Source organism: Crinia signifera, chromosome 2, assembly GCF_055691185.1.
Source record: "Crinia signifera chromosome 2, ASM5569118v1, whole genome shotgun sequence".
Lineage (NCBI taxonomy): Eukaryota > Metazoa > Chordata > Amphibia > Anura > Myobatrachidae > Crinia > Crinia signifera.
This window is the reverse complement of record NC_139218.1, coordinates 69,514,197-69,536,023: the sequence shown is the minus strand read 5'-3', so window position 1 is coordinate 69,536,023 and position 21,827 is coordinate 69,514,197. Positions and strand designations below refer to the sequence as shown.

Genomic DNA, 21,827 nt, shown 5'->3' with positions numbered 1-21,827 from the left:
TCGGAATATTTTAATATTTCAATGATGTATTTTGAAGTATCTTGCATTTATGCTGTATAAACACATAATATACACACAAATATATTTTATTACCACATAAAATACACACAAATATATTTTAATTGTTCAAAAAACAAGGTTTCAAAACGTGAAACAAAATGTGTGTACTATCTCAGCACTGAATTTGAATGCCAAGCAATCATTGTCTTGCACATATATAGTGCCAGTTACATATCATGTCCCCAGTGATGCCGTTACAAATGTCCCCAGTGAGTTTTTAGCAAAAAAAAAAATTTTTTTTCACTTTCTGGAATGTCCGTATTTCGGAATAATTCGGATAACGGATATTCGGATACGGGATACTCGACCTGTACCATTGTATATGGCATACAATGCGATGGTATACAATTTAAAATTGTATAACATCGGCTGCCATCGTGTAACATCGCATACCATCGTATGCCTTATGGTATGCGATGGGCGCCGTGCTAGGAAACAAGTACCATCAGCTCCCCTTTGTTTAAAGCTGGGCATATCCAATAGTGTCCAGAAGTCTCTGTATTTCATGTAGATGGTGAAGTCAGACACAACCTAAATGAATTCTGAAATCGTTATATCAATATAACAGGTGGCTCATTTTAAAGAGAACCAATCTGCTTGTAAGTAAAACATCTGCTTTGTGTAAAAATAGCTGCAGTAATGGCCAGTAAATCCAAAAAGGGGCCTATCGGCAATAACATGTAAAACATAATTCCATCATCTGGCAAATTAAAAAAAAGAATTATTATATGTATAATAGGTTTAATTTATTTTTGTAATTAAGATCATAATCCCAAATAGGATAATCAAGTCAAATGCTTTGCAAGTATTCTAAAACTGAAAAATATAAAATGAGGAAAAAACACTTGGTGAATAAATAACAATATGGTAGCAGCAATGATAGAGATTCATCAGTCACTGATCTCATATGGAGACAATGAAGGGTATTCAATGCTTTGATGGCGAGCAGTGCCGATAGCTCGCCGTCAGAGTATTCAACTGGTTCAGCTCCGCGAGGTGGAAATGGCGAGTGTGGCCATTAAAATGGTAAGGATTTCTCCCTAACATTGAATACAGCGAGGGGGTCTACAGTCAAAAGTAGACATTGAATAAATAAATGTCAGCAATGTTATAAAGAATACATTTAAACTGTCTACAGCAGGGGTGGCCAAACCGGTCCTCGAGATCTACCAACGGTCCATGTTTTCCAGATAACCTAGCTGGTGCACAGCTGTAGCCAATACTAACATTCACATTCTCAACCTGCTGCATTCATTCCTACTATAGATCCACAGGTTGCCTGGAAAACATGCACCGTTGGTAGATCTTGAGGACAGGTTTGGCCACCCCTGGTCTACAGCCATATTAAAATGACACAGCCGCATGACAAACGGATGAGATACTGCTAAAAGCCGGCATCTGGCGTCGGAGAGCCGATGGTTTACATGAGGCGGCAAAATGCAAGAATAAAATGCATGGGGCCCATACAAATCAATAACCAGCCCCAGATCTCTGCATCTGAGATGGTATACGAAAATTCAAGGGAAAAAAATGGTGTAGGGTTACCCATATTTTGCAATGACCAGAAATGGGCTGAACCAGTTTAGGGGAGCCTGCCATAATGTTGACCTACACTCAAACTGGTTAGTGCAGAGCTGGAATCCTTTGGAAAGGATCACGCAAAAAAAATTGTTACAAAATCAAAACTACAGGTGGGGCAGATGTAACGGTGCAGAAATTTAGGGGTAAAGGTGGGAGTTTTATTGAAGATGGCATATTGTCCATAGCAACCAATCAGATTATACTTCTTACCTTCTAGAAGATAATAGGGTACTTGTTTCCTAGCACGGCCACACCGATTTACATCGGGGTCGCATGCGATCGTCGCGACCGACCGATTTTGGACCCGATTTTTTTTTTTTTATTAAATGTAAATCGGGTCCCTGGGACCCGATTTTACATTGGATTCAATGTAAAATATTCCCAACCCCCCCAAATGTCACGGCGTACACCCCACCCCACGATAGAGCCAACCCGAAGCGTGGCGAGCGCAGCGAGCCCGCGAGGGGCGGCGGTGCGCGTCCTCCGACCTTTTCATTACCCTACTATCCACGTCGGCGTGGAGTTGAGAATAGAATAGTGTGGCGAGCGCAGCGAGCCACCGAGCCCGAAGCGTGGCGAGCCCCGCGAGGGGACGCGGATACCTTCACAGGCAAACGCGTCCCTTCGCGGACTTCACAGGTGTCCGCGTCGCCACGGACACCTGTGAAGCCCGCGAGGGGACGCGTATAACTGTGAAGGTATCCGCGTGCGCTCGCCACGCTTCGGCTCGGTGCGCTCGCCACACTATTCTATTCTCAACTCCACGCCGACGTGGATAGTAGGGGAATGAAAAGGTCGGAGGACGCGCACCGCCGCCGCTCGCCACGCTTCGGGTTGGCGTCTATCGTGGGGTGACGACAGGGACATCTAAAATGTGAAATGGGTCATATTGGCCCATTTCACATTTTTCACATTTTTCAGGATTTCAATGTTAAAAAATCTTTTAACATTGAACCCGATGGAAAAATCGGGGGCATCGCGTCGTGACCATTGTTAATGGTCCCGACCGACGCGATGCCCCCGATATTTACCTTTCCCGACACGATTTCAATGTTAAAATATTTTTTAACATTGAAGCCTATGGGGAAATCGCGGGCATCGCGTCGGTCGCGTCGGGACCATTGTTAACGGTCCCGACCGACGCGATGCCCCCGATATTTTATCCTAGCCGGCCAAATGGACCTGATTTCAAAGGAAATCGGGTCCATCTTATGGATCATGTACCTTAACTAAAGGTACACGATCCATAAGATATGTGGCCGTGCTAGGAAACAAGTACCGATAATAGATATAATGTGATTGGTTGCTATGGACAATATCGCATTTGAAATAGAACTCCCATCTTAGTAAATGTAATCCTTAAATGTGGGAGGGGTGTGTGCAAACTGAAATCTAAATAATACCCCTTTTACACCGCCTCAAAACCCGGGGTCTTCGGCAGGTCAGTGGCGGTGTAAATGGCGACACGCCGTGTCCCTTTACATGGGACTTCTACCCAGGTCCTAAACTGGGTAGAACACGGCCAGGACCTGGGTAGAGGGCGGTGTAAATGGGTATGCCGGGTCGGATGACATCAATGGGGACGTACAACCTGCGGACTGCAGAATCCACAGGTTGGACAGTTGGGGGGGGGGGGGGGGGGACAGACAGCCTGCGCTATTGTCTGCTATTCCCTGCAGACAGCAGCGGCGGCAGGGGAGGAGGTGAATGGATGCCTGTGTGCGGCATCCATTCACCTCCCAGACGACGGCTGGGGGGCGCACAGGGGCTGTGGGTAGCCCAGCTGCTTACCTTGGTGCTGGGCTGCCCTCAGCACGGCGATCGGTGTATCTGCGGGGATCACCACTGTCCCGGCGCTTGGAGATGATGTAATCTCCAAGCGCCGCCTCTGTCTACACTGCGGGGTGGGCACCGCAGTGTAAATGGAGTAAATCCTAGATCTGACCCGGCTTGGATCTTTCTTCCAAATGCCGGGTCCGATCCAGGATTTTTGGTGTAAAAGGGGTATATCAGTGCAAAGTCAAGCAGCCAATACCGGTAATTATTCTGCACAGAAAAAACGTAACCCACCCAAATGTAAATAACTCTGCACATGTTTTGCCGAGTTGGGTGCTTTTTTGCGTTGCCAATAAAGCTGAATCAGGCTCTAAGAGCGGTAATCAAATGTTATATCGCACCCGATCTCCCATCTAAAAGTTATGGAAGATTGCAGGGCAATATTCAGTTAATCTTTTTATAACCACACATAGCATCTAAATACGACCAATATAATGGGTGCAATGCAAAAAGTCCCAGGGGGTGCAAGCTGAGATGCCAACACCGAACAAAGCAACAATTAAATAGCTCTGTTGGGAGCATGTATTGGCTGCCAGCACAAATCAAAGTTATCTTGAAGATGAGATATTGCTCACAGCAACCAATCAGATTCTACCTTTTGTATTTAGCACCATCTAGAATAGCTGCACTCCAAATTTGCAGATGACTGCGAATGGGTAGGTGCCATCCAGTGAAAACCCACCCACGAATTCACACATCAGTGATCGAAATAACCCTCTATGTTAACTATACAGTAATGGCCTGTTCCGCATAATTGATGTCTAAAGGCAGCCAAAAACGATGCAATTTTGGCCCGATTTTACCAGATTCTGGCGGATCTCCCGACCCAATTCGCAAGTGTATGGCATCTGAACAGATCCAATGCGCTGAGTTGGACGGGCTGCACATATATCCGATACCATGCAGCAGGCGGGGAGAATGCAAAAATCCCATTCAAAGGACTGGGCAGCCGATGATCAGCTGCTTAGAGAGCTCTGTCAGCCAATCAGTCATTTGAATAGGATTTTTGAGTTCGGACAACCCCAGGTAGGCAACTCCCCAGGCGTACATGTGATAAATCACATAATAAAAAAGGCACATCAAGTGCCAGGAGAGCTCAAGTCAACCTAATGTATGGGTGTCTTAAGGGTGATGGGGGGGGGGGGGGGGGGGGGGGTATTTAATGAATCCCAATTATTCCCCCCACCCAACCTGGATTGTCTTTATCTTGCTTGACAATTAGATCTGGTTATTTTAGGGAGAAAAATGTCCTATTTTTGTGCAATAACATACTGTATATGGTTTTGGCTAAGTATCTGGATCCTGAGGGGGTGTGTCCTGGAGTGACTAGGAGTATACATGCCTGCTGGCTCTCCTAACCTAAAATCCTGTATTTGAATCCTTTTTAGGCAGTGTTACCCCCTGCATTCAGGTTATAAGTATTGGGGAGCCTCTCATGCATCCCAGTGGAGTCTTCCTTGTGTCCCTCTTCATTGCGGCCCAGTATTCTCAGAGGTGGGCCCTTCAACATGGTGCTCCGGGCTGCGTCGTCAGCCATCACCGGGCGCTGGGCGGAGCTGCTGGATTCTTTTCCAGGCTGCTCCCTTGCCGTTCACCTGAAGTGACTCGGTGATCAGGGTGTGTCCGCGGCCATCTTAGAGCCTCCTGGCTCAATGTTTCTGTAGGAGCATGTGGTGTACCTGGGGCGGTGAGTCAGACTGGTCCTTCTTATATATTTTGAGGTCTGTGCTCCTGCTGCCATCTACCTCATCTGTGCACCAGGCTGTGAATTGCCATTATAGTGCTAGACACTGTCCCATATATTGGTTTTACTCCCTCTGTGTGACAACTTACTACATGTTTTATACCACAGCCATTGGATATCGCTCATCTCCTCAAATTTTTGAAACCTTGACCCAGAAACTCCTTCATAAACTTGAAGTAATACACTTGGATAAATTTCGCTTTCCTCTGCCCCTGACAAAGTTGATGAGGGGTTATGGATACTACCTATCTGTTATACTTCGCAAATCCTATATATCCTTAAAAAAATACAGAAGGAAACAACTTCTGTTTCCTACACTTCTGTGAAAGGGGAAGGCAGGGATGGAAATTCTCTCTTCTATTACTGAACTCCGGTGTTTCCTGCAAATCCTACAGCCTTGTATATGGATACACCTTTCCTTATATGCACCCTTGAGGCATCCGATGCTGATGTGATTACTGTATCTACCTGCAATTCATATTAAGCCTGTGCCTAAGTACGATAAGAACCAGCTTCTTTCCATGACTCTACCTGGATTCCAGGCTTAAGGTCCATACAAACTGGGCGATTTTGCTGAAAGCCACTCAGTGTGTATGGGGTTTTCCTGCTACTCCGCATTTAAATACTATGGGATGGCCGCATTGTTTCCAATGATACTACCCTTGTTTTTGTTGGATATTTTGAAACCTCTACTATCCAAATATACAGATAAATGATAAATTTTCTGGACTATATGGGGATGGGACCTGTACTATATTTACCACATACCAAAACGCTTGCAGGTGGCCAGACTGATATTATACTTCATTTGGTATTTGTGTAGTTTCACGGCGGCAGTTACGCCATCAGCGTAGCGTCCCTGTTAGAATCAGCGTAGTGTTCCCGCGGCCAGCGTAGTCAGTCAGAAGTAGCGTATTGTTCCCGCAGCCGACATAGTTAGCGTAGTCAGTGATGTGTTAAGTTGCTTTAATTCTTCTTCTTAACTAAAATCCAGTTACAAGTTAACACATGTCGTCATGACTGTCTCAGATGTATGATATGGCAGGTGTGAATGTGTTCCTGAAACAACCCCACTATCCACAGTAGCCCAAAGCGTGGCGAGCGCAGCGAGACCCATATGGGGACGCGTTACGTGTCCTCCCGACCTTTTCATACCCCCACTATCTACGTCGCCGTGGAGTTGATTTTATATAGTGTGGCGAGCGCAGCGAGCCCCGCAAGGGGACGCAGATGATCTTACATGTAATCCGCGATCCCTCACCATGCTTCAGCATAAAATCAACTCCATGCCGATAGTGGGGTATGAAAAGGTCGGGAGGACACGTAAAGCGTCCGCTCGCCACGCTTCGGGCTGCCGTGGATAGTGGAGGTTTGAAAAGAAGGCATTTGCCAGTATGTAACATGGAGCACTGGCAAATACCTCCCATGCATTGGGCTGCCGTGGATAGTGGGGGTTTCAAATGGAGGCATTTGCCAGTATGTACCATGGAGCACTGGCAAATGCCTCCTTCATTGTGAATGAGGCGTACTTGCGTCCGCACCTCCTCTTTGGACAGTAGACGCACGCACTACAGAACCCCTAACCCTGTCAGCAGGGTTGCTGTACCCTGCCGCAATAGCTACTCAGACGCTAGAGCGTCTAATTGCTGGAGAGTCCGAGATGCTCCTGCATCTCAAACTGGCGGAGAGGCGCTCCATCTAAGAGAGGGGGATCATGCTGGCATCGGCGGTGTGAGAGGCGCTGACTAGTCTTGCCAGGGACAGAGATGCAGTTCCAGGCAACAGTACGGTAGTTACTTGTGTAGTTTCATGGCGGCAGCCTACGCTGATAACGAGCTTAGGCTGCCGCCGTGAAACTACACAAGTAAGGCACCCTTCATTTAACTAACGAGGAAGCTCTTTCCAAATGCGCGCACTTGTTTTTCATTTGTCTATTGCTGTACATTACCTTATCCTGCTTTGCGCTTATTTGTTTAATTTCTCTGCTGATGTACATTATTATATCCTGCTATGCATGTATTTGATGGGAGAACCAGTGCCGTCCTAATTTGAGATCATTGTCTTTTCTCCCTGTATATGGGTGGGGGTATAGTTCGTGTGATGTGTGTGTGTGTGGGGTTTAGAATTTTCAGGATTCAAGTATGCCTAGGTTGAGGGTAGGTTAGAAAGGTGTGGGGTTGGGGGGGGGGGGGTTGTTTTGAAAGGGGTTTTTAATTTTTGTTTTGCGCTTGACACGTTACTACCAGTACTTCACTTTGATATTCCACTCTGATTTGATATGTGGCTATTCGGTTTGAAATTCATGATGCGTGATTTTGTACATTTAACTATGGCCAGTATTCAATGAGAAATGTTCTCCGTGCATGGCGAGAGATTTTTTCTCTCGCCATGCACTCTCCGTGTTCCGGAGCCTCCTGCTCCCACTATTCAACGTGTTAAAGACTCGCCGCCACTCGCGGCGAGTCTTAACCCCTGCAGCGGACGAGCGTCCGCGGCAGGGAGCTGTCAGGGAGCCGGGGGACGTAGCAGCCAAGAGAGATTAAAGTCTCTCTTGGCTGCTGCAGGGGATATGGGGAGGGGAGCAGGGCTCCCCGGGACCCAGGCAGCACAGGCTGCCCCCCCTATAGCCAGCGGGGGACCCAGTATTCACTGTACCCAAACGTGCTTCGGGTGCAGTGAATATATGAATATCTAATGAGCGGCTCGAGCGCTCCGGCCCCCTGCTGGCTGCACTGTGTAAAAAAAAAAAAAAAATTGTAAAAAAATATTTTTTTTTACATTAAATATATATTCATGTGCTATAGGCACATGAATAAAAATAACATGGCCCTTCACAGGAAAAAAAACCTGATTTTTTGACACCAAAATTAAAAAAAACACCCTTTTAGTTTAAAAGTTCACATTCCTGCTCTCCATCAAAAGATGGAGAATTTCTACACGGAGAGAGACGGCGAGAATCACTTAGAAAGACGGAGAATATTTCACATTGAATAGGGTGGCTCGCCTTTGGAGAAAAAAAAACTCTCTCCACCGCGTGAAAAGCACAAACTCTCCAGAAATCACAGCGAATTTTTCTCATTGAATACTGGCCATTGTTAGGGCTGTTCCTGTCTGCTGGATACCTACCCGAACGGCACCTTCGGGTATTTACTTTACTATAACATCTATAAGAAGTGCTCTGTAAAACCTGTAATTGGTATCTGCTTTTTACGCTGTACTATATCACTAACTTGATGCATTCCACTTACATATTGACGTGTCTGCCTGTTTGGTTTGTTTGTTCTTTTGGGAAAAAAAAGTATCTGGATCCCATGTTTTATCATGAGGGCTGCTTATCGAATATTATACTTTGTTGCCAGAGTCACACAAAGCGTAATCCTAAATATGTGCTGGGTAATGGGGCTAATTGTATAACCCCAACAAATAACATAGCTGCGGTAAATTACGTCTAGCCAATTAGCCCCAATATGCCTGAGGCCCGAAGCATAAATGGTACTTGTGTATTATCACGGTGCCCATCGCATACCATAAGGTATGCGATATCGCGCAATGTTCTACAATGTCATACAATTTTAAAATTGTATGGCATTGTATATGGCATACAATGTGATGGGATGTGATTATAACTTGTATAAGCACCCTAATGGGTGCTTACAATGTTAAATGCACCCCCACGCCACCCCCCCAGTATAAACGTGAACCCGAAGCGTAGCGAGCCCGCGAGGGGCGGCGGTACGCGTCCTATGACCTTTTCATACCCCCACTATCCATGTCGTCGTGGAGTTGATTTTATAAAGTGTGGCAAGCACAGCACTTTATAAAATCAACTCCACGCCGACGTGGATAGTGGGGGTATGAAAAGGTCGTAGGACGCGTACCGCCGCCGTTCGCCACACTTCGGGTTCACGTTTATACTGGGGGGTGGCGTGGGGGTGAATTTAACATTGTAAGCACCCATTTTCATCGCATAGGGGGCTAAAATCGCATTGCATCAGGGGGCGCCGTGATAATACACAAGTACCGCATAAATTTGTAATGAACAGTCACCGAATCCATGATAAAAGATGGGATTGGGAACTTATGACGAACTACTTGTGTTATTGTATTTTGGCTGACAAAAATGGAGTATAATTGGATAGCATGATAATGACCATCAGTCAAAAATGGCAATGTCAGGCCATATTTATTGGTTGAAAAACTAGTGCACCTACAGTAATACAGGCATTGCCAAAACTATGGCCCTCCAGCTGTTGTAAAAATACAAGTCCCATCCATGCCTTACCACAGTTTTACTGTTAGAGAATGCTAAAACTATGACAAGGCATGCTGGGATGTGGTTTCACAACAGCTGGAGGGCCACAGTTTGGCCATGCCTGACCTAATAGGAGACTAGCCTTAGGATCCTATTTTGTTTTACCAATTAATATATGAATAACTCCAATGTTCCTGAACTATTTACAAGCATTTTCTTTGTGGTACAACATTTCTAAAAGAACTGTCCCATTGAAGCCTTTCACCGCAAACATATGAGACTTCATTTCATGACATACCCGGCCTGATATTACTGCAAAAGCCCGGCCAAAAGACTGCTGCATATCAATAGGGTAAAACTCCCTTTCACTATATAAAGGTGGTGTTAACTACAGGGGTGTCCACTGTCAAAATATGTTAAATGGCCCCAGTAATATTATTTATTTATTAACAGTTTCTTATATAGCGCACACATATTACACAGCGCTTTACAGAGAATATTTGAACATTCACATCAGTCCCTGCCCCAGTGGAGCTTACAATCTATATTCCCTACCACATGTACACGCACACACAGACATTCTAGGGTTTATTTTTGTTGGAAGCCAATTAACCTATCTGTATATTTTTGGATTGTGGGAGGAAACAGGAGTACCCGGAGTAAACCCACGCAAGCACGGGGAGAATATACAAACTCAGGACAGTTAGAGCCATGGTGGGGATTGAACCCATGACCTCAGCGCTGTGAGGCAGTAATGCTAACCATTACACCATCCGTAATACCCCTTTCACACTGACAAATATTTCCCGGGTTATTGCACACGAACATGCAAAAACCCAGGAAATTGGTCAGTGTGAAAGAATCCTAAAAAAATGGTCCTTACCCCAGCTTCCTTGTATTTCAAACGCGGTCTTGACCATGGTTGGACCCGGACCATCGTGGGTCCAGGGGCAGTATGAACGGGTCCCGTTTGCTACCCGTGTTCCGATCACTGTACTATAAAGGCGCCACTGGGAGATGCTGTCATCTCCCAGCACCGCTCCGCCTCCTGGTGACATCACCCGCTCCGGCTTAATCTCGACCACTACGCTCTGCACTAGATCTGCGTCTCTCTTCTGCACGGATCACTAGCTCTCATTCACTATTACTTTCATCGGGCTGCTCCCATCCTATGGAATGCCCTTCCACCCACAATAAGACTCTCCACTAGCTTCCAAACTTTCAAGTGGGCTAAAGGACCTCAGGGAGGAGAGGGGGCGGAGAGAGGAGGAGCAAGGTCGGAAAAAGGGTCCCAAACGGACCCTCGCGGGCTTGCTTTGCTCGCCACGCTTCGGGCACGGTGGCTCGCCACCTTGTTACTAAAGGCAACCAGTGGTGGCATGGATAGTGAACGAGCAAGCCCCCCGGCCTTGCTCCTCCCCCTGGGTGTGGAAGGTCCTTTAGCATCTACCATTACTGGTGCCTGTCCTTGTGTTTCTCTTCTATGTCCCTATGGATTGTAATCTTGCAGCAGGGCCCTCCGGGTGCCGGACGGGATCCCGACGGTCGTTTACCCGACGTCGGGATCCCGACTGTCAAAACGCCAACAGCCACCCGCTATTTTCCCTCATGGGAGTCCACGACCCCCATAGAGGGAGAATAGAATAGGGACTTTTTTTGCGCTCGCCATGCTGTCTGACTCCGGGCAGTCGGGATAATGACTGTCGGGGTCCCGTACCACACCCGGCCCTCCTACCTCCAAGTCTGTCTGTTATCCAGTTTGTTTTATCACTGTCTACTATTGTAAAGAGCAACGGAATCTGCTGCACTATATAATAAACTGTAAATAAATATTATGCTCCTTCACACAAACCTCCTTGGCAGTTACACTATATTCAGGCCAAAAACTGCATTTTATGATCAATCTAATAATATCTGCTAGTGATTCTAGATGTGATTCAGCACTGTCAAAGCAGAGGACTCTTGTAACAGGATCTCACAAACACTGGCAGGCAGGCAGGCAGGCAGGCAGGTAGATAGATAGATAGATAGATATACACACACACACACACACACACCTCATTTACAGTCAATACAATCTGTATTTCATCAATTTAAGAAAACACATATTAGGCCAATATGGCAAGATGTCCAGTTTTATACTTAAATTGCGTTCTGCACATCCTTTCCATTGCTGACCATCTTCATACCATCAAGTATTGCTTTATCACAATATTTATAAAGTCATACTGAAAACTCTCAAACTTAATACCTTTTCAAACCCCCTCATTCAAAAGTCCCCTTAACCAAGTCTTGCAGAGCAAAGCAATCCAAACAAACCTTTCACCTCTGCTCCACACTTTGACCCCACGTTCCAGGTTGATATTTGTACTAGATTGTCACCTACTGGTTGTTTTCCCATAAAGATTAAAATTCTTGGGGGCAGGGAACGCTTACGTCCTCTTCTTTTTATGTCTGCCAATGTGTTTGTATGTGCTACTCTTTAATCTAGATTAGTTATAAATACTACAAAAAGAACATACCACACAAAAAAACATTAAAATTATATTATTTGGGTATAAAATAACAATGTTACACACTAATTTATTGCCTGTAAAGTTTTATGATCTGGTCTATTACAAAAAAAAATGAAAACCAGTCAAGGCACGTTATATAATGAGAACAAAAAGGCCCATGTTGCCAGATTATTCTAGAATATTCATGTAAGGGAGTTCCTGTGACATACTAAGGGTGAGATGTACCAAGCTTGAAAAGTGATAAAAAAGAGAGTGATAAACCACCTACCAATCAGCTCCTACCTGTCATTTTTCAAACACAGCCTGTGACATGGCAGGTAAGAGCCGATTGGCTGTTGGTTTATCACTCTCCTTTTTATCACTTTTCAAGCTTAGTACATCTGGCCCTAACAAGCAGCTGTTCGGCCTGGAAGTGTCTGTTTCACACATACCGGCCACAATCAGGCAACAGTGGATTTAAACGGGCCAAGCTGCATCGCCTGCAGGCGGCCCAGGACCATCTAGTCTCGGTAAACGTTCCCAATCGAGTCCCCGGCTGCAGATCTTGGGACTAGGCCACATCGAGCAGCTGAGTTGAGGGGGAGGAGAATAAACGTAGCCGGCTCGGAGAATTCAATTAACCCCCTGCAGCAAGCAGCCTGGCCCTATAACCCGGCATTACACAACTACCCGGCTCCAGGCCCTATAACCCGGCATTACACAACTACCCGGCACCATGAATACACATGTATATGTATAGCTAGGAGCGTGTAGTGCCGGTAGCCGTCACCCAGGGCCCAAAGTGTCCATCCAGAACTTATTATCCATATGTGACCATCTATAACCAGATCCATGCAACAGCATCTGCCAAACCTTCATATTCCCCTTCTACATACCTAACCTTTTAGGACACATCACCAGCCTGGTGTTCATGATCATCATTACTGGCATACAAGGAACATATAAGACACACACTGCATGATATCTAACACACATACAGGGGACACACTGAATAGTACAAATACAATGAAACTATTGCTGCGACCATAACTAGACCAGGGGCAATCAACATGCAGCACCCTTCAACTAACTGCTGTGAAACTACACAGCCCAGCATGCACTGTCACAGTTTTGGTATTAGGACATGCTAAAACCCGTGACAGGGCATGCTGGGATGTGTAGTTCCACAGCAGCAGGAGGGCCACATGCTTAATGCCCCTGCACTAGAGTTGCAGGATGAGTAGAACTATAGTATACTGTATACCAGTCTTATGCCTACACTGACTATAAACTTAAAATACAGTGCCCTGCTGCATGTCATTTCTCATCACCCCGATGCATTACCAAGTAATGGCAAAGGACCAATGCCCACCCTGCCAGACAGTGCTAATGCCCGGCATCTATCATATCAATACTGGCCGTCCATGCTACACAGGCCACACTCTACTGTGATCACAAGAATAGACCCCATTACCCCCTTTGATCCCGTCCTCTCCCTCTACCGGACCTGTTTTCTTCTGGTGTGTTTCCTGCTGCTGTAGGGCGTGTTTGTGGTCATGTTTTAACGGCTTTGGATAAGATTTTGCGCTGCCCTCTGCTCCATTCTGCAAACTTGGGGAATAGTAGTAGTAGCTGCTGTGCGAAGCCGACGAGTGGAGGTGGTGGTGGTGGTTGTGCTGCTGGCCAGGCTGCTCCTCCATTGAAGGCGTCTGGGCTCCCCCTGTGCTGGATGTAGAGCACAGTGCCCCTCTGTAGCTGGGAGTGTGCAGATGATGTGTTACACTCACTGTTTCCACTTTAAAATCTCGGAATTCCCTGGTGAGACCTGGTTTTTCCTGGTCAAAATCTCAACATCCTTTTTGGTTGAAACACTACAACAGACGCTTTATATGCCAGATCTTACAAAATGAAAGTCCCTGTATGATTTTCTTTGTGCAGTCTGGAAGGAAGAGAAAAAAAAAAAAAAAGCTAGAGTGGTGACTAGATTCCTGCTGCTGCATGCACTGTTCAACTACTCCAGCCCTCCCCTTTCCATTCCCTTCCCCTTTCCCTCCAGTCTCCACCCCCTCCCCCTATTTCCTTAACTATGCTGAGTGGACACATATACTCTAGATTAGAGACTGACTCCTTTAAAGTCCCCAAATTTTGAATCAAATAAATATTTTGGCATACAACTGACTTTTATCTGTTAATATACTTGTAGGATTATATATGTCTAGTGTCCGTGAGTCTCCAGAACACTGCCATCTGCTGGCAGAGAGTGAAACTACATCTCTTTCTCACACATGCACAAACACAGAAGGTAGCAGACTAGCTTTCAAAGCTTTTGCTAGTAACACATAAGCAGACTGTGGAAGCAACCTATCACTGTAAATATAATTCTGTTACTGGATTGTTATATGGAATGCATACCTCACAACATGACCCTCTCCAGGAGGAGGGACACAATGCTGTTTCTGGACTTTTCTCTTCAGTTATTATTGGTATCGCCTGTTTTGAACAGTTTAATTGATAAGAAAGGCGCTTCACCACAGGTGCTGGTAATCATAAATAAAGAGGTCATTCCTGGAATAGAGCATTCTGTCCCTCCTGGAAAGGGTCATGTTGGGAGGTATGGGAATGTGGTTAACATCCCGGAAGGCGGTAGGCTGCCACTCAGAATACTAACAGCAGAATCACGACTGGCAGACACAAGACCACCGCCGGAATCTCAACATCGATAAGGATGCCGACAATGGCATCCCGAATGTAAGTATATGGGGGAGGTTAGCTTTAGGCTGGGAGAGTGTAGGTTTAGTGGGGGACTTTGGGATAAGCTGCAGAGTGAGAGAGGGTTAGGTACTTAGGAGGAGGTTAGGCTGTGGGGCCAGAGGGTAAAGCTGGGTACACATATGTACAATTTCATTTTTCTTGCGACCGTTCGATCGACCGTATACACGTTCGGCCGTCCGAAACATACGACCGATCTGCGCGTACACATATGTACAATTTTACTGGCGACGTCCGATGTACTCCCGTCCAAACAATCGCAAGAAAAAGATTGTACCACCGTACACACTCTCCCGTTCTGGCTATTCGAACGATAAAAATGTACACAACATTATCATAATGGGCTGGATTAAAAGAGCATAGCAAAACGAGGCGTGATCACGGAACAAAGAATCGTTCGTGTAGTACAGTGAATAGAGCCGTGACTATTCATATCCATTGCTAGCTGTACTGGATATACGTACGTACGTTCGTCTATCGGTGCATTTGGGCCTTTTTAATCATGAGCTTGAGGAGAAGGAAGGCTCGTGCGTGCATTTTGGCTGCTATGGCCATCAGATTGCGGGCTATTAAAAAAAGAAAAAGGACCAAGAATCGGAGCTGCTGGACCAGAGACTGGCTTCTGAGGAGAGACACCTTCTCCCACATGCCATTGCTACAGGAGATACGGGAGAACAATCCTGATGATTTCAGGAATTATCTCCGTATGGATGACGCTACCTTCATGGAGCTGCTGACACTGGTTACCCCTTTAATAGAGAGAGAGGACACCTATTTCAGGAGGCCTATTTCTGCAGAGCAGAGACTGGTGGCAACGCTGCGTTATCTGGCAACAGGCAGGACCCTTGCCGACCTGAGATTCACAACCGCAATATCATCTCAAGCGCTGGGGTTGATAATACCAGACACCTGTGATGCCATCGTCCAAGTTCTACAGGAGAAATACATGAAGGTAAATATAGAAATTACATACATGTCCCCCATATGTATAGCTGTGCACATACCTGTACCCTATATGTATATCATTACAATGCCTGTTAATGTAATCTTTACACCAGTGGGTGGGGGGTCATTTTGATAAGGCGGGTAATAGCTTTGAGGCTGCAATGGGGGAGGGCTGATGTGTCTAAAATCAACCCAACAGATTAATAATACGCATATACTTTTATATTGCAGTTTCCATCGACCAAGGAGGAGTGGCAAAATATTGCACGTGATTTCCGTGATCTTTGGAATTTCCCTAATTGTGGTGGAGCTATCGATGGCAAACACGTCAGAATCATGCCCCCTGCAAAGAGTGGCTCTTTTTATTATAACTATAAGGGGTTCTTCAGCATTGTTCTAATGGCCATCGCTAATGCTCGATACGAGTTTGTATTTGTGGACATTGGGAAAAATGGTAGAGTTTCAGATGGAGGAGCCCTGGAGTATACCTTTTTCCACGACCAACTGAAAAAAAATCTACTGAATCTGCCAGAGCGGACTGAAAATGAGCACGGTTTGAACTTTGTTTTTGTGGCGGATGAGGCCTTTGCATTGCACCCTAATGTCCTTAAACCCTACCCACAAAGGGCACTGAACAGGGAACGGCGCATTTTTAACTATCGCCTGTCACGTGCCAGGCGAGTGGTTGAAAATGCGTTTGGGATTCTGAGTAATAAATTCAGAATTTTTCACAGTGCCATCAATCTGCGCCTAGATAAGATTGACAAAGTGGTGCAGGCCTGCTGTGTGCTGCACAACTACATGCGCAGAAAAGCGGTGCACACACAACAACTGGGGGCTACAGTGGACGACAGCCAAGTTGTTGACGAGCCTATTGGTCTGACAGCTTTGGCAAATAATTTAAACACCAGAAATGCATCAACGCAAGCAAAGTTGTCAAGAGACGAGTACTTGGATTATTTCAATGGTGTTGGGGCTGTGGAGTGGCAGAATGACATGATTGCTTAAAAATGTACGTTTTTGTCAATGTAAATATATTGTTTTTTGGTGTGTACTAATCAATATTTTGCCAATAAAATTTGTATACTCACAGTTCCGCACAAGTTGTCCTCTGCGTCTTATTGCAGCAAGGAGGGGGAGGTGGAGGCCGAATCACGGCAAGTGAGTGGTAGTACTCAGGTGCCAGGCATTCCTGGAGGGCACAATGCCACGGCACCTGGAGTGCAGACTGTACCCAGTACTGGTGTTTATGTACTAGCAAGTAGTTGCTCCACCACACCTATTTCTATGCCAATTTCTCCTGGTACTTTTGTACAGTCTCCAGGAGCAATACATGAAGGTAAATATTGAAACAACATGCATGTACCCCATATGTATATCTGTGCCCTATAGTCACCCTGCATGGTAAATGATATTTTCACACGGACACCAACTAGATTACAGAATTTTTAATTTTTGTATAAATTATTAACTTATAAACTTATAAAAAATATAACATAAATAACAAGGAAATAAATAATAAAGAAATACTTAAACATAAAAATATTTAAACTATATTATTAAAACAAAAATGCAATTAAATCAACTATATAAAATATTTACATCTGGTGGTAAACTTGGCCCACCCCATAATCCCCTGTATCCATCGGTGGTTGGGAGGGAGATGGAGTTTGGAAGGGGCCACCAGGTGGACCTGGTGGGAGCGTATTAGCCGCCGTTGCCGGTTGGTGCTGCCTTTGCCCAGTTGGTGGCTGTAAATGGTGATACTGGGGATATTGCACCGGGTGAAATACAGCTTGTTGGGGTATAGGAGCTGGGCTGATGGGTTGAAATTCAACCCTAGGCAGAGGGGTCTCATCGGTGAGACGTGTGTGCCGGGTCAGAGTCCCCACACGGGCCCGGTACAGCGTCTCATAAAATATGCGCTCTACCTCCACCCTTGTAGCCGGGTCCAACTTTCGCAAATTGTCCGCTAATACGCTCCCCACCCGGTCCGCATCATCCTCATCCATGCTCATCAATCTGTTGGCAGACTCCAGGATCTTGGTGGTTGCCACGTCCGCAGCATCTGGAGTCTGCCTCGGCCTTTTGCGCCCTCTTCTTGATGGTGCTTCTGCTGCACTTTGAGCGCTTGATGGAGGTTCACCGCTGGTCGTGGCGGTTGGTGTGGGGGTGGAGCAGAGGGTCGGTGAAGGCAGCTGTGATGCCACCTCCAGCGATGCCGAAGACTCCTCCTCAAATAGCGATGGCTGTAACAAAACAAGATGATGTATCACTATAGATTTTTAAGACTTCCATATATTTTTATATCTACGCAGAAGAACGCAGCCCACACACCACCATGTTGCTGCCATGGATGAAAGTGAGCTAGTTGAAGAGGCGTTATGATTGGCATCTCTGGAAACTAATTATTTAGATACCAGACATAACAAATACTAATTTAAACACCAGAAATGCATCTATGCGTGCTAAATTAACCAGGTATGAATACATGCAGTATTTTATTGGTGTTGGCGCTGTGGATTGGCAGAATGATATTATTTCGTTAATTTTACACCACAAAAAAATATTACAATAATCCGCGCCAGAAAGACTACAACAGTGTAGATACCAGGGATTACCAATGGCAACCAAAACTTCCAAATACAAAAAATGTGGGAAATGCACTTGCGATGTCTGAATATTGATCACTGTCTTCCCAGGCGGATAAGAGTATAGCTCCACCACTGAGAAGAACCAGAATTAGGGCCACAGAGAAGGTCAAATTGACGATGTAGAACCAAAAGGGTGGGGTATCGCCCCCTGCAACTGACCTCTCTGTTGTGCCCAACAGAGAGGTCAGTTGCAGGGGGCGATACCCCCCCCTTTTAATTTTACATGTTCACAATTTTTATACTGTACTTGCTGTTATATTTATCTTGTGTGCAAAAAATTTTTCAAAAAAAATCCGTCTACTTACTGTGCCGCAAATGGTGTCATCTGAAACCTCTTGGGTGCACGCGGAGGTGGAGGGTGCAGGCTGGTTCCTTGAAGTGTTGCCGACCGAATCCCTGGGCAGCTCCTGGTCCACCGTGAAGGCCAGCAGGTCATAGTACCACAGCCTGGGCACATACACTTGGTCTGCCCCTGCCCCAGACCGCTTTGAGGACTCAACCTTATTTAATTCCTTTTTAAATACGGTCCTCATATTAGCAATGCGAGTCCGGACCCACTCCACATTTGCTATGGGGTAGTATGTCTGGCTCACCCTCACCAGCTCCTCCAGAGCAGATAGCCTCTTCTGCCTATTCGAATGGTCTCTGGATTTGGTGTTCCATAAACAATTCTGATCCCTGTAGGCCTCAATGAAATCCTTCATAAATTCGACATTTTTTTCTGCCATGGTTGAATTTCTGTGCCAAAAAATAAAATAAAAAGGCATATTATTTTCTTGATACAAAAAGCACACCATAAACCATTTAATGTACAGGTGTTCAGTCTGTGGGCCACTAGATATACTGTAGCTATAGTACAGGAGTTGAAAGTCTGTGGAACATAGGATACACGGTCACTACAAGCCCCAGCATACCCCTGGCCCACAGATTGAAGTCCCTGTCATAGAAAACTACACATTTTGTTTTAATACTCACCGAAATAAATGTCGATACAGTCCGGAAAATTCGCTGCGCTGCTCCGATCAATCCAACAGCAACGACGGAATATTCTTTCGTGCAGAACGTGGCTTGAAACACAGTGATTGGATGAGCACAGGAATCTCCGCCCCACTCACGTGCTTCGCGTCACACAGACACGGGACATCGAGGAGCCATGTCGGAGGGTCTGGCGCCACCGCATATGGGGGAGGCCAGTACAGAACCTTTGATTTCCAAATCAGTGATAACCACAGATAAAGAAATCGCTGACAGACAGGACAACAAGGAGAAAAAAGTGACGCGCGCATCCGCCATGTCATCTGCAGAGGTGGAACTGATGGTCAAAATGCTGGATAGAAGGGACTACGATTGTTCGAGAAAAACATACCCCAAGACAAATTACAGAAAAGAAATTATTATGCAGCGTGTATGCAAGGAGATAAAGGAGAAGTTTGGGAAAAGAAGGTCCAAATACCAGCTCCAAAAACGGTGGTCGGACCTGAAGCACAAGGAGCAGGCCAAGCTGAAGAAAATTCGTGGAATTATTAAAAGAAGTGAGTCCAATGCCCTAGGTGGCTTTATTAATATACTGTCATGATCCATTACATTTTGAGTGTTTTGCTGACATGTTGCTTGTTTTTATTTACTCAGAGGAAATCCAATCCAGGAGAAGGCATGAGGAAGGCAGAGACAGGGCCTCCAACCTAAAAATAAAGAAGGAGAGTACAACAGGTAAGGTTTTGTACCAGCACACCAACAGAACAACACATGTTTTATACACACAACAAGGGGTAGTAATATGTCACTTTACCTTGTCACTATAGATGATATCCAGGCTGCGCAGCCGATGGAAGGGACCACAGAGGGCCACCAAGTGATTGCGATCACCAGCAGTGTAGATGGTGAGTGTATACTGCAAATCATCTTTATGGGATAGTGACGTATCATTTGTGGAAAGGTAAACATTTCTTTATCTGTACTTATTATAGATATCATCGAGATTTCAGATGTCAGTGCAGAGGGGGAGAAGAACACACCATCACCTGACACGTCCAGCGACGAAAGCACAATGCAAGAAAACATGACACAAGTCCATAAATGTCTACAAGAACTAAGCGGGAAAGTCCATACCGTAGCCCAAAAAATTACGAAAATCCAAAAAGGCGTAGCAGTAGTACACTCTTTATATGAAAAAATTTATAACGGTTTGCATTATAAAGTCAAAAAATAGTTTGTGTACTTTATTTTACTTGGTTCTCCTTCTTGTTTATTTGGAGGCCAGCAGCATGCACCTTAAAATGGTGCATGTCATGGCAAGCAGTCCCACGGCAGCAATGCATCACATGTGAGCAGGCCGGGATGTTCCCATGTGATGCGTTGCTGCCGTGGGACCGCTTGCCACTACATACACCACCATGTTCAAATGTGTTTTCATGTTTTTTGGGTGGGTGGGCTTTCCTGCTAAACCTTCACACGTGGCACTTATGTCATGGCAAGCAGTCCCACGGCAGCAATGCATCACATGTGAGCAGGCGGGGATGTTCCCATGTGATGCGTTGCTGCCGTGGGACCGCTTGCCACTACATACACCACCATGTTCAAATGTGTTTTCATGTTTTTTGGGTGGGTGGGCTTTCCTGCTAAACCTTCACACGTGGCACTTATGTCATGGCAAGCAGTCCCACGGCAGCAATGCATCACATGTGAGCAGGCCGGGATGTTCCCATGTGATGCGTTGCTGCCGTGGGACCGCTTGCCACTACATACACCACCATGTTCAAATGTGTTTTCATGTTTTTTTGGGTGGGTGGGCTTTCCTGCTAAACCTTCACACGTGGCACTTATGTCATGGCAAGCAGTCCCACGGCAGCAATGCATCACATGTGAGCAGGCCGGGATGTTCCCATGTGATGCGTTGCTGCCGTGGGACCGCTTGCCACTACATACACCACCATGTTCAAATGTGTTTTCATGTTTTTTGGGTGGGTGGGTGGGCTTTCCTGCTAAACCTTCACACGTGGCACTTATGTCATGGCAAGCAGTCCCACGGCAGCAATGCATCACATGTGAGCAGGCCGGGATGTTCCCATGTGATGCGTTGCTGCCGTGGGACCGCTTCCCACTACATACACCACCATGTTCAAATGTGGTTTTATGTTTTTTGGGTGGGTGGGTGTCCGTTCCTGCTACACCTTCACGCAAGCACCTGTATGTGATACTCTGTTCAGGTCCGACCACCCAAATAAACAATGTGTTCACAGTAATTTTTGTCAGTATTTCTTAATAAATGTTAAGTGTTTATGCAGAACAATGAACATCACATATCTATCTATCTATCTATCTATCTATCTATCTCTATCTATCTATCTTCTATAACTTCTAGAATGCACACACAACGATTATTTATTTCAAAACGAATGCACACACAACGAATATTCTTTAACAGCATGGGGCGGAAAGTACGGGGGAGAAGACTTCCTGTTGTTTACTTGCTGCGCTGATGGAGGGATGAC

General features: G+C 45.7%; 2 protein-coding genes across 5 annotated transcripts in view; both read right to left on the bottom strand.

Moving 5' to 3' along the window:
- The window catches only part of NUFIP2 (nuclear FMR1 interacting protein 2), a 37,938-nt gene extending 23,957 nt beyond the window's left edge, over window positions 1-13,981 (bottom strand). Inside the window, exon 1 of one of the 3 annotated variants that reach the window (XM_083172330.1) lies at window positions 13,443-13,981. In XM_083172330.1, coding sequence (XP_083028456.1) covers window positions 13,443-13,668 — 226 coding nt within the window. In that variant the 5' untranslated portion in view covers window positions 13,669-13,981. Of the gene's footprint in view, window positions 1-12,864; window positions 12,917-13,442 lie in introns of those variants that run through there. The other 2 variants (XM_083172331.1, XM_083172332.1) reach the window with 2 other exon arrangements.
- Window positions 13,982-16,717: 2,736 nt separating this feature from the next.
- Window positions 16,718-20,693, bottom strand: LOC146059796 (uncharacterized). 2 transcript variants are annotated; one of them, XM_083172329.1, is made up of 3 exons: window positions 20,126-20,693; window positions 18,642-20,018; window positions 16,718-17,931 (listed from the first exon to the last, which is right to left on the bottom strand). In XM_083172329.1, exons 2-3 carry the CDS (start codon window positions 19,131-19,133, stop codon window positions 17,281-17,283), a joined length of 1,143 nt encoding a protein of 380 aa, XP_083028455.1. In that variant the 5' UTR covers window positions 19,134-20,018; window positions 20,126-20,693; the 3' UTR covers window positions 16,718-17,280. The 2 variants fall into 2 exon arrangements, with proteins under 2 accessions (XP_083028455.1, XP_083028454.1); XM_083172328.1 differs by having other exon boundaries at window positions 18,642-20,693.
- Between the last annotated feature and the right edge of the window lie 1,134 nt (window positions 20,694-21,827).

Excerpts from the sequence above, each read along its gene's own strand:
- LOC146059796 (XM_083172328.1), bottom strand. The coding sequence starts at position 19,133 with ATGGTGTGCTTTTTGTATCAAGAAAATAATATGCCTTTTTATTTTATT. Across the intron at positions 17,932-18,641 it reads ATGACACCATTTGCGGCACA|CCATCGCTATTTGAGGAGGA; the intron begins GTAAGTAGACGG and ends GTTTTGTTACAG.